Below are 13,821 nucleotides of genomic sequence, written 5' to 3'. Positions count from 1 at the left end.
GGGAGAGGGAGAGGGTGGGATGATTTGGGAGAATGGCATTGAAACATGAATAATATCATATATGAAATGAGTCGCCAGTCCAGGTTCGATGCACAATACTGGATGCTTGGGGCTGGTGCACTGGGACAACACAGAGGGATGGTACGGGGAGGGAGGAAGGAGGAGGGTTCAGGATGGGAAACACGTGTATACCTGTGTAGGATTCATGTAGATATATGGCAAAACCAATACAATATTGTAAAGTTAAAAAATTAAAAAAAAAAAAAAACCTAAAAAAAAAACCCAACTTAATCACATCTGAAAAAAAAAAAAAGTAGAAACATTGCTTTGATAACAAAGGTCCATCTAGTCAAGGCTATGGTTTTCCCAATAGTCATGCATGGATGTGAGAGTTGGACTATAAAGAAAGCTGAATGCCAAAGAATTGATGCTTTTGAACTGTAGTGTTGGAGAAGACTCTTGAGAGTCCTTTGGACTGCAAGGAGATCCAACCAGTCCATCCTTAAGGAGATCAGTCCTGTGTGTTCATTGGAGGGACTGATGCTGAAGCTGAAGCTCCAATACTTTGGCCACCTAATGAGAAGAACTGACTCATTGGAAAAGACCCTGATGCTGGGAAAGATTGAGGGCAGGGCAAGAAGGGGATGACAGAGGATGAAATGGTTGGATGGCATCACTGACTCAACGGACATGAGTTTAACTAAACTCCAGGAGTTGGTGATGGACAGGGAGGCCTGGGGTGCTGCATTCCATGGGGTCACAAAGAGTCAGACATGACTGAGCGACTGAACTGAACTGAAGATAATGAAAGAGAAAGAGAAGGGAGGGAAATGACTAAATTGTCCTATTAATCAAACATTTTGCTTTCTGGCCAAAGTCATGGATGCTAAGAAACATTTTTGGAAACTTGCATAGTATGCACGGAACCAATAAGGGTTTGGAATATTTCCAAGCTTGCCTTTACTTTTTTATTCTTAAAAAAAAAAAAAAAAAACACACACAGGAAATATTTGTACTCAGCAGAATACAAAGCATAAAGCACAAAAAACTCTGAAAAGAGGATCATTAAGAAACATTGTTAAGTATCAATTGGAGTATTAATTAGAGATGATATTAGGACAAGCTTTCTAAACTGAGTCCTTGAATTGTGTTTCATCTGTTTTTGTAGCTGGGCCTTATACCAGACAGTCCTCTGGCCAGTCACTGGGTTCCTACAAAAAGAAACAAGGCCTGAATAGGGTCCTTTCCTCCTCTACGTTGTTCTTTAACGTCTTTTTGGACAAGTTCCTTTTCAGCATTGTCTTTTCCCCTGATCTCTTCTTGAGTCTGAAAGTCTGATGTTGAACTTCCTGATGTTAAGGCCATATTTCATGGATGAGATTTAACAAATAAAGAAAAATGTTAAAATGTAAAGAGCTATGACTGTGTCCCCTATTTGAAGAATGGATTTTCTTGAACTTCCTTCCAAATGCACAAGTACTGTTTCTCCCTCTCTTGAGAACTGACTCCTTTTGTTATTTCTTCTACAATTCACTCACAATGCACAAGCTGGTTCTAAAACCTTAACCTATAACTTGGACTCCATGGATTGTTAGCTGAGTCATCATAGAGCAAGCATTTGCCTCTATGATCTTTAGCATCCTCATCAATAAAATGGAGACAAAATACCTGGTTCGCAGAGTTGAACTGATTTTTGTAGGAGCTAATGGATGAGGAAGAGTGTAGTAGTACGTAAAACCAAGAGTCTTCACAGTACAACACTAAACTGGGTTAAGAGAGGAGGAGGCAGGTGAAATAGGGCTCAGTGGGAATTCCTGAGGCTGCCACCATTATATTTAATCCCTGTTAGGTGTCATTATCACTTCCTGTTTTAAAGACTAAGCTGGAATTCATAGTAATGGATTTTTCTTCTCTATTTTTTGGTCAATATAGGAATTGTTTTCAGCAATGGAGAAAAATGGAAGCAAACTCGGCGTTTCTCCCTCATGGTTTTGAGGAATATGGGGATGGGGAAGAGGACGATTGAACACAGAATTCAAGAGGAAGCCTTGTGTTTGGTGGAAGCATTAAAAAAAACCAATGGTGGGTATTTCTTTATGTAATTAGCAGTAACTGCTTGGGCAGACCAAATGCTATTACAAGTAGACTACAGAGAGATAATGGCTCAAATACAACAGAAGTTGACTTTCTGCTCGCATGACAGTAGCAGGAGGGGAAGTTGCTGGCATAATGGCCTTTTCAAGCACCTGGTTTCCAGGGCCTTTGATGCCTTCAGCACATGGTTGCCTTCCAGTGGCTCCCAGAGTTCATCTCTTTGAATGGTAGTGGGGATGAGTAAAGAATAAAGAAAAGAACAAATAGTGTTTTTAATAGGTGAGATATGGCAGTGGCACACAAAAGTTCTTTCATAGCCCATGGGCTATAACTGAGTCACAGGGCCACACCTTACTGTATGAAGAGCTGGAAAATGTGGTTAGCTGTGTGCATAGGAAGAAGAAGAGAACATGGATTGTGGTAATCTGCTAGTAACTTGAAAGACTAAGTTCTCAGGTAACTTCTTGAGAAGCATTGCAAATATTTTGCAACATATACATGTCATGTCATTATGCTATGGCACCTTAAACTTGTACAGTCCTGTCTATCAGTGATATTTTATTAAAACTGAACCAAAGTTAGTGGTTCAGGTGTGGACTTTGCACCAAATCCTTCTCTAAGTATGCCTGTATTACAGCTCCTCTGTGGGTGTGACGGGAGGGAGCTTCAGCAGCACACATCTGCTCAGTGTACACATGTGTGGATGCCCATGCAGCACAGGAAGAGGGGATAAGAGAGAAAGGGGTGAGTAGGAGACTTGACAGGGAAGGAGAAAGATAAGGATCTTAACACATATGTGCTTTTGTAAACCACAGTGCTTAATTTTTAAAGAACATTATGAACTTAATAACACTATATTCTAAACAATGACTCACCATGATGTTTTTTTACTAATGTTATATTATGGTCCAGATGGGTTTTCTCCCTCATTTTTTTGTGTTACTCATATAAATAATGCAATTATTACAAATATTTCCATGATTTGGGTTTCTTCTTTTGGGTAAGTTTCTCAAGATGGCAGTAGAGTGTCAATGAACATCATTTGGACTTTTGGTGCATATTTTCTAGGAATGGGTGGAAGATCTGGCAGAAGAAGAAAACAAGGCTCATCCTGCATAGATTATTCTCTACCCTTTTGTTCAAATTTAGCATATTAAATAAATATTTTCACATGGTTAATTTTAAAATGTTTATCACAAATATTATTAACAAAATAGAATAGTAGTTCATTATTTTGGATGTACCATAGTTTATTTTAGGCCACATAGATTGATTTCAGTTTTTTGTTGTTAATAATATTAAACAATACAATCTATACTAATCATTGAACATCGCTGATTACTTTCTAGAGTAAAATTTTGGAAATGCAATTAATAAATCAGTAAATATTGGGTTTTAGCAAGTTGCTGTTGTTGTTTGGTCACTAAGTCATACCTGACTCTTTGTGACTCCATGGACCACAGCACACCAGGCTTTCCTGTTCTTCAATAGCCCTAAGAGTTTGCTTAAACTCATGTACATTAAGTTGGTGATGCCTTCCAACCATCCCATCCTCTGTCACCCCCTTGTTGTCCTGCCCTGAATCTTTCCCAGCATCAGAGTATTTTCCAATGAGTTGGCTCTTACCATGTAGTGGCCAAAGTACTGGAGCTTCAGCTTCAGTGTCAGTGTTTCCATTGAATATTCAGGGTTGATTTCCTTTCGTATTGACTTGTTTGATCTCCTTGCTATCCGAGGGACTCTCAAGAGTCTTTTCCAGGACCACAATTGGAAAGCGTCAATTTTTTGGCACTCAGCTTTCTTTGTGATCCAACTCTCATATTCATACATGACTATGGAAAAGCCATAGTTTTGACTAGATAGATCTTTGCAGCAAACTGATGTCTCTACTTTTTAATATGTTATCTAGGTTTGTCATAGCTTTTCTTTCAAGGAGCAAGTATCTTTTAAACAGCTTATTATTAACTGGTTCAATTTTCCCATAGTGAATATGACCTTCACTCAGCTTCCTTGCCTATGATCACCCAGAGTCTGCTTGATTCCACCTAACTATGGAGACCTCATCCTCTTGGGGTAGCCCAGTTTGTCACTGGTTAACTAACTGTTATAAATTTATTTCACATGTTGAGCAGCATCTTTTTTCTTGTAATTTCTACTTTTTGATTCCTACTAAGTTTTTTCATTCTGTAGTAAAGTGTTGTGGTAGTAGTCACCAGGCAGAGGCAGGATGGATTTCCCACTGAAAATTTAGTATAACTGTTGAGGTTGGTAGTGATTCACACTACCAACATCTCAATATTGGTTGTTGATATTGGTAGATACACACATCTCAATAGGATATGAAAAGTTATATTACTCACATAATGAGGCTTTCATGTAGGACACAGTGGCTAGAAAACCAATCCAAAAATGCCTGGAGAAAGCCAGAAAAGGATTCAGTTCAGTTCAGATCAGTCGCTCAGTCATGTCCCACTCTTTGCGACCCCATGAATCGCAGCACGCCAGGCCTCCCTGTCCATCACCAACTCCCGGAGTTCACTCAGACTCACGTCCATCAAGTCAGTGATGCCATCCAGCCATCTCATCCTCTGTCGTCCCCTTCTCCTCCTGCCCCCAATCCCTACCAGCATCAGAGTCTTTTCCAATGAGTCAACTCTTCGCATGAGGTGGCCAAAGTACTGGAGTTTCAGCTTTAGCATCATTCCTTCCAAAGAAATCCCAGGGCTGATCTCCTTCAGAATGGACTGGTTGGATCTCTTTGCAGTCCAAGGGACCCTCAAGAGTCTTCTCCAACACCACAGCTCAAAAGCATCAATTCTTCAGCGCTCAGCCTTCTTCACAGTCCAACTCTCACATCCATACATGACCACAGGAAAAACCATAGCCTTGACTAGACGAACTTTTGTTGGTAAAGTAATGTCTCTGCTTTTGAATATGCTATCTAGGTTGGTCATAACTTTCCTTCCAAGGAGTAAGCGTCTTTTAATTTCATGGCTGCAGTCACCATCTTCAGTGATTTTGGAGCCCCAAAAAATAAAGTCTGACATGGTTTCCACTGTTTTCCTATCTATTTCCCATGAAGTGATGGGACCAGATGCCATGATCTTCATTTTCTGAATGTTGAGCTTTAAGCCAACTTTTTCACTCTCCACTTTCACTTTCATCAAGAGGCTTTTTAGTTCCTTTTCACTCTGCCATAAGGGTGGTGTCATCTGCATATCTGAGGTTATTGATATTTATCTCGGCAATCTTGATTCCAGCTTGTGTTTCTTCCAGTCCAGCGTTTCTCATGATGCACTCTGCATATAAGTTAAATAAACAGGGTGACAATATACAGCCTTGACGTACTCCTTTTCCTATTTGGAACCAGTCTGTTGTTCCATGTCCAGTTCTAACTGTTGCTTCCTGACCTGCATCCAAATTCCTCAAGAGGCAGATCAGGTGGTCTGTCTGGTATTCACATCTCTTTCAGAATTTTCCACAGTTTCTTGTGATCCACACCATCAAAGGTTTTGGCATAGTCAATAAAGCAGAAATAGATATTTTTTCTGGAACTCTCTTGCTTTTTCCATGATCCAGCGGATGTTGGCAATTTGATCTCTGGTTCCTCTGCCTTTTCTAAAACCAGCTTGAACATCAGGAAGTTCACGGTTCACATATTGCTGAAGCCTGGCTTGGAGAATTTTAAGCATTACTTTACTAGTGTGTGAGATGAGTGCAATTGTGCGGTAGTTTGAGTATTCTTTGGCATTGGACTTGGATTACTGTGATATTGAATGGTTTGCCTTGGAAATGAACAGAGATCATTCTGTCGTTTTTGAGATTGCATCCAAGTACTGCATTTCGGACTCTTGTTGACCATGATGGCTACTCCATTTCTTCTGAGGGATTGCTGCCTGCAGTAGTAGATATAATGATCATCTTAGTTAAATTCACCCATTCCAGTCCATTTCAGTTCGCCGATTCCTAGAATGTCGACATTCACTCTTGCCATCTCCTGTTTGACCACTTCCAATTTGCCTTGATTCATGGACCTGACATTCCAGGTTCCTATGCAATATTGCTCTTTACGGAAAAGGATACCAGCTTGGAATTTTTACGGTGGTTAGAGGGTGGAGTTCCAATGTATACATCAGGGTTTGTGTGGTTTAAACTTACTGCTTGTGCCAAAGACGCAATCACATCAGTTATTCAAGGTGTGAGTAGAAGAAAAAGTAAGGCTTAAAAGTTGTCAGGAGTCAAAAAACAAAAAATGGTGTAATATTCTTTATTTTATATTGTTAACCTGCTTATAGTTCAGTTCAGTTCAGTTGCTCAGTCATATCCGGCTCTTTGCAATACCATGGACTGCAGCACACCAGGCTTCCCTGTCCTTCACCAACTCCCAGAGCTTGCTCAAACTCATGTCCATCGAGTTGGTGACGCCATCAAACCATCTCATCCTCTGTTGTCCCCTTCTTCTCCTGCCTTCAATCTTTCCCATCATCAGGGTCTTTTCAAACAACTCAGCTCTTCGCATCAGGTGACCATAGTAATGAAGTTTCAGCTTCATAATAGGTTCTTCCAATGAATACTCAGGACTGATTTCCTTTAGGATGGACTGGTTGGATCTCCTTGCAGTCCAAGGGACTCTCAAGAGTCTTCTACATCACAGTTCAAAAGCATCAGTTCTTCAGCACTCAGCTTTCTTTATAGTCCAACTCTCACATCCATACATGACTACTGGAAAAACCATAGCTTTGACTAGATGGACCTTTGTTGGCAAAGTAATGTCTCTGCTTTTTAATATGTTCTCTAGGTTGGTCATACTTTTATTTCAAGGGGCAAGTGTCTTTTAATTTCATGGCTGCAGTCACCATCTGCATTGATTTTAGAGCCCAAGAAAATAAAGTTTGTTACTGTTTCCATTGTTTCCCCATCTATTTTCCATGAAGACCAAATTTGGATTTGAAGTCCAAATCATGGGACCAGATGCCATGATCTTAATTTTCTGAATGTTGAGTTTTAAGCCAACATTTTTATTCTCTTCTTTCACTTTCATCAAGAGGCTCTTTAGATCTTCTTCACTTTCTGCCATAAGGATGGTGTCATCTGCATATCTGAAGTTTTTAATATTTCTGCCGGTGATCTTGACTCCAGCTTGAACTTCATCCAGCCTGGCGTTTTGCATGATATACTCTGCATATAAGTTAAATAAGCAGGATGACAATATACAGCCTTGACGTACTCTTTTTCCAATTTGGAACCAGTCTGTATTCCATGTGTAGTTCTAACTGTTGCTTCTTGACCTGCCTACAGATTTCTCAGGAGGCAGGTCAGGTGGGGTCTGGTATTCCCATCTCTTTCAGAATTTTCCACAGTTTCTTGTGATCCACACAGTAAAAGGCTTTGGTGTAGTCAATAAAGCAGAAGTTAATATTTTCCCAGAACTCTCTTACTTTTTCTATGATCCAATGGATGTTGGCAATTTGACCTCTGGTTGCTGTGCCTTTTCTAAAACCAGCTTGAACATCTGGAAGTTCGTGGTTCACATGCTGTTGAAGACTGTCTTGGAGAATTTTGAGCATTACTTTGCAGCATGTTAGATGAGTGCAACTGTGTGGTAGTTTGAGCATTCTTTGGCATTGCCTTTCTTTGGGATTGGAATGAAAACTGACCTTTTCCTGTCCTGTGGCCACTGCTGAGTTTTCCAAACTTGCTGGCATATTGAGTGTAGTGCTTTCACAGCATCATCTTTTAGGATTTGAAATTGCTCAACTGAAATTCCATCACTTCCACTAAGCTTTCTTTGTAGTGATGCTTCTTAAGGCCCACTTGACTTCACATCCAGGATGTCTGGCTCTAGATGGGTGACTACACCATCATGGTTATCTGGGTTTTAAAGATCCTTTTGTATAGTTCTTCTGTGTATTCTTGCCACCTCTTCTTTGTATCTTCTGCTTTTGTTAGGTCTATACCATTTCTGTCCTTTAATGTGACCATCATTGCATGAAATATTCCCTTTTTATCTCTAATTTTCCTGAAGAGATCTCTAGTCTTCAATCCCTCTCATTATTTTCTTCTGAGAGAAACACACAAACTTTTTCAATGCATTTTGCAAAATATGATTTCAATTCTCCTCAGTCTCCTTACCTTCTTGTTATATTGGTCAATTTCTTCTGGGTATTTTGAAGAATATCAATAGCAAGAGCTAAATTTTATAGTTTTAAAAACATTTCAAAATGATCTCCTCCTTGTGTATTACCTTGTGGCTTTAATTGGAGAATGCTATAAATGGGAGAATAATTGGGAGAAATTTAATAAATAAATTACACTGGATTAGATAATTTTGCTTAGGAAATGCAAATTTATTTTGTTGTTGTTGTTCATTTGCTGAGTCACGTCCGACTCTTTGCAACCCCATGGACTATGGCATGCCAGGCTTCCCTGTCCTTCACTATCTCCCAGAGTTTGCTCAAACTCATGTCAGCCCCATCTTATCTTGCCCTCAGTCTTTCCCAACATCACAGTCTTTTCCAATGAGTTAGCTCTTCAGATCAGATGACCAAAGTAATGGAGCTTCAGCTTTAGCACCAATGAACATTCAGGACTGATTTCCTTCAGGACTGACTGGTTTGATCTTGCTCTCCAAGGGACTTTCAAGAGTCTTCTCCAGCACCACAATTCGAAAACATCAATTCTTCAGCACTTAGCCTTCTTTATGGTCCAACTCTCTAGGCATGTTGAATTTATAGTGATGATGGCAGGTCCAGGTTTTTCTTATAATAAAAAAATCTTAGAAATCAATCTTTCTCCATTATTTTAAAAAGTAAACTTAAGATTTATTTGAAAATTATATCCCAACTTTTATATATTGTTTTTTAGGATCTCCATGTGATCCTACTTTCCTTCTGAGCTATGCTCCCTGCAATGTGATCTGCTCCATTATATTCCAGAATCGTTTTGAATACAGTGATGAAAAATTTCTGACCTTGGCAAAGTATTTTGATGAAAATGCAAAAATTGTAAGCACCCCCTGGATTGAGGTAAGGTCAACGTTCTCTTTAAGTAAGAAATAATTTTCTATCTAAATTGATTACCACTTCTCTTTGTGCTATTGTTTGTTACCACTTAGTGAGTTATCAAAGCAATTGAAAGTGTTGAAATGAATTTTTAAACAAAATATAACAATAGTAATAAAAAAATAGTGCAACAATTATAGCAAGGTATTTTTTTTGAGAAATCTTTTTTCCTCTGATTTTTATGTGTATATATAGGATGGTATATGCATTGTATTTTTTATGTTAGTAAACTGTCAGAAAAAATTAATTACCTATGTTGTAGGACACGACTGAGTGACTTCACTTTCACTTTTCACTTTCATGCATTGGAGAAGGAAATGGCAACCCACTCCAGTGTTCTTGCCTGGAGAATCCCAGGGACAGGGGAGCCTGATGGGCTGCCGTCTATGGGGTCACACAGAGTTGGACACGACTGAAGTGACTTAGCAGTACTATAACTAACAACTAAAATTCCATGGATCATAGTGTTCTGATGTTTTACTTGGGAAGGACTCTAGAGAACAAATAGTCTATGGAACAGAAAGCTCACCTGAAAATACTGAGCTTATTTTCAAAGTAACCTAACCAAAAGAAGAATGAGTTAGATATAAAAACTAGATTTCTTGATTCTCTATCCAGTTTGATACAAGATAGCAGCTGAATAAATTTCTTCAGTACCTACCGAGGATATTAAGTAATGAAGATACTGTTTAAAAAGGTTTCTGTAAATTCTAGGACTGTGATGGCCTAATGAGTAAGGGCAATGTATACATTTCTGAAGATGTAAAATGTCTAAATAAAAGTAAGTTAGGTAATATTGGCATTTCCTTAATCTTTCTGGTATAGTTTCTTCATTCAAAAAATGGTATGGTGTGAACAGACTTAAAAGGAGTTATTGACAGTAATACAATAATACTAGGAGACATTCAATAAAGGACAGAAATGGTATGGAACTGACAGAAGCAGAAGATATTAAGAAGAGGTGGCAAGAATACACAGAAGAACTGTATAAAAAAGATCTCCATGACCCAGTTAATTATGATGGTGTAATCACTCAACTAGAACCAGACATCCTGGAATGTGAAGTCAAGTGGGCCTTAGGAAGCATCACTACAAACAAAGCTAGTGGAGGTGATAGAATTCCAGTTGGGCTATTTCAAATCCTAAAAGATGATGCTGTGAAAGTGCTGCACTCAATATGCCAGCAAATTTAGAAAACTCAGCAGTGGCCACAGAACTGGAAAAGGTCAGTTTTCATTTCAATCCCAAAGAAAGGCAATACCAAAGAATGCTCAAACTACTGCACATTTGCACTTATCTCACACACTAGTAAAGTTGCTCAAGTTCTCCCAGCCAGGCTTCAGCAATTGTGAACCGCAAACTTCCAGATGTTCAAGCTGGTTTTAGAAAAGGCAGAGGAACCAGAGATCAAATTGCCAACATCCGCTGGATCATGGAAAAAGCAACAGAGTTCCAGAAAAATATCTACTTCTGCTTTATTGACTATGCCAAAGTCTTGGACTGTGTGGATCACAATAAACTGTGGAAAATTCTTCAAGAGATGGGAATACCAGACCACCTGTCCTGCCTCTTGAGAAACCTATATGCAGGTCAGGAAACAACAGTCATAACTGGACATGGAACAACAGACTGGTTCAAAATAGGAAAAGGAGTACGTCAAGGCTATATATTGTCACCCTGCTTATTTAACTTATATGCAGAGTACATCATGAGAAATGCTGGGCTGGAGGAAGCACAAGCTGGAATCAAGATTGCCATGAGAAATATCAATAACCTCAGATATGCAGATGACACCACCCTTATGGCAGAGAGTGAAGAAGAACTAAAGAGCCTTTTGATGAAAGTGAAGGAGGAGAGTGAAAATGTTTGTCTAAAGCTCAACATTCAGAAAACGAAGATCATGGCATCTGGTCCCATCACTTCATGGGAAATAGATGGGGAAACAGTGGAAACAGTGAGAGACTTTATTTTTCTGGGCTCCAAAATCACTGCAGATGGTGACTGCAGCCATGAAATTAAAAGACACTTACTCCTTGGAAGGAAAGTTATGACCAACCTAGACAGCGTATTAAAAAGCAGAAACATTACTTTGCCAACAATGGTCCATCTAGTCAAGGCTATGGTTTTTCCTGTGGTCATGTATGGATGTGAGACTTGGAGTATAAAGAAAGCTGAGCACCGAAGAATTGATGCTTTTGAACTGTGTTGTTGGAGAAGACTCTTGAGAGTCCCTTGGACTGCAAGGAGATCCAACCAGTCCATCCTAAAGGAGATCAGTCCTGAGTGTTCATTGATAGGACTGATGTTGAAGCTGAAACTCCAATACTTTGGCCACCAGATATGAAGAGCGGACTCATTTGAAAAGACCCTGATGTTGGGAATGAGGGCAGGAGGAGAAGGGGATGACAGAGGATGAGATGGTTGGATGGCATGACTGACTCAATGGACATGAGTTTGGGTAGGCTCCGGGAATTGGTGTTGGACAGGGAGGCCTGGGGTGCTGCAGTTCATGGGGTCGCAAAGAGTCAGATAAGACTCAGCAACTGAACTGAACTGAAGAGACATTAACACATCAGTTACATAATGGACTGAACAGTTCAGTTCAGTCACTCAGTTGTGTCTGAGTCTTTGTGACCCCATGGACAGAACAGCCAAACTAAATAAGGAAACACTGGCCTTAAGCAACACATTAGACAAGATGGACTTGATAGATTTATATACAACATTCCATCCAATTGCAGCAGAATACACCTTGATTTCAAGTACACATGAGACATTTTCCAAGATAGATCATATGATGTCAGTAAACAAGTGTCAGTAAATTCAAGAAATTGAAATGATATTGAACATCTTTTTGACCACAATGGTATGAAACTACAAACCAGTTACAAGAAAAAAATTGGAAAAAACACAAACATATGGGAGCTTAATAAGATGCTGCTAAACAACAATGGGTCAAAGAGGAAATCAAAATACCTTGAGAGAAATGAAAATGGAAACACAACATTCCAAAATCTATGTGACTCACAAAAGCAGTTCTAAGAGGGAAGTTTGTAGTGAAACAGGTCTACCTCAGGAAACCAGATAAATACCAAGTAAACAATCTAACATTACACATAAAACTAGAAAAAGAGTGGGCACTCTCTGTCCCCCTTCTGATGTCTATGTCAGAAGCTTTCTCGGTCCCTTTTCTTTCTTTAATAAAAGTGCTCACAAAAGCTCTTGAGTGATCAAGAATGGTCCCTGGTCCCGAAGCTAAATCTTCTTCGGATATCATCAATCTGACATCATTCACCATAAGCTATTATCTTGGGGGCTCATCCAGGATTTTCAGGACAAGGTAAGAACACTCAAGAGCTCTAGCCTCACTGCTTTCTCAGTATACACATTTTCTGCTTTACTTTACTAGCGCTATGGTGTGCGTGTGTGAATGAATGACACGTTCTGTGCAAAGCAAGTGATGAGCCCTGCTCTGTGGTTTCGAGGTGCCCCGTAATGACTTAAGGGAGCTCCAAAAAGGGGAGCTTTGTTGGGGGTTTATACCGACCTGCCATTCAAGAGGCACTCAACGTCCCTGTGAGGGGAGTGGCCAGAAATGGGCAAAGGGTGTGGAGTGAGCTTTCCTTTCTCAGTCAGTGTTTTTTCTGGTCTCTTTGACCATTCCATAACTGCCTGGGGAATTAGAACTACTAACCTGATCTGTCAGATCATAGACTTTCAAGGGCATTGTGATTCATGCCATTACTATGTACTTTTACTTAAACCCCAAGTATGGAAGCGCATAGCCTTGCTAGGAGGCAAAAGTTACAAGAGCTTTTTTGGGAGTGAGCCAGAGCTCTAACTCCAGGAATGTCTCTCAGGCTAGAGGTCACTCTCTTGACTGCCGGCCTCAGGGCCCAGAGTCCTAAAAGTGAGTCTTTGTCATGGCTGTGCCTCCTATCTATGTGGATAAAGCACTGCTGGTGACCATGAGGTTTTTGAGGACATCACTTGGGAACTGCAGGATCTGTTCAGATTGGAAGTGCAATGGGCTTCTTCCTTTGGTGGTGCTAGCTATTAGCAGACCAGAGAAAGCTCTCCAATGGCTTCTGTCTCAACTCCCTAGATATTCCTTTTATGGAATCTGTGGAAAGGAAATGGAAGTATTGGACCTACTATCTTGAGGACAAAAATCACTTTTTCTTCACTGGCCAGCCCTCTACCACCTTTGTTATCACATATACTGGCATGGTGACACTTAGAAGGGACATCTTGGTTATTGCTCATCTCTTTATGTCTCACTGCTTCTACTGCTATCAGGACTGTACTCAGGAATGTACATGGGCACACGTAAGATGGATGTTTCCTCTAGTAGTCCTAGCTTGGGAAACATTCTGGGAAACTACTCTGGCAAATCCAACAAAGGTCTTGGTGGTAAGGAACTAGAAATCAATCTGGGATGTCATCAGATCTACCCCTGGTGCATCTCCATGCCACCTTGGTGATAGAACTGGGAGGGATGAGTAAAATGTCTGCATCAGTAAGGAACAGACTAAGTCTGACCAGGAAAGGAAAGCTTCAGTGGAAAGTGTTTGCACACCCATCTAGAGCAGGGAGGGACGCCTCTGATGGAAAGAAGCCACGGCCGTGGATGCTGCTTTTTTCTTTGTTAGAGATGGGAGCTAAC

At 40.0% G+C, this 13,821-nt stretch overlaps 1 protein-coding gene across 1 annotated transcript in view; it reads left to right on the top strand.

Moving 5' to 3' along the window:
* LOC112581647 (cytochrome P450 2C31-like) overlaps window positions 1-13,821 on the top strand; it is a 57,305-nt gene that overhangs the window by 17,324 nt on the left and 26,160 nt on the right. Inside the window, exons 3-4 of the mRNA XM_025274461.3 lie at window positions 1,933-2,082; window positions 8,959-9,119. Of these exons, the coding sequence (XP_025130246.2) occupies window positions 1,933-2,082; window positions 8,959-9,119 (311 nt within the window). The remainder of the gene's footprint in view (window positions 1-1,932; window positions 2,083-8,958; window positions 9,120-13,821) is intronic.

The sequence above is a fragment of the Bubalus bubalis genome, chromosome 23 (genome assembly GCF_019923935.1).
Source record: "Bubalus bubalis isolate 160015118507 breed Murrah chromosome 23, NDDB_SH_1, whole genome shotgun sequence".
In the NCBI taxonomy this organism is placed as follows: Eukaryota; Metazoa; Chordata; class Mammalia; order Artiodactyla; family Bovidae; genus Bubalus; species Bubalus bubalis.
The sequence above is the reverse complement of the archived record's forward strand: the minus strand, read 5'-3'. Positions and strand labels throughout refer to the sequence as shown.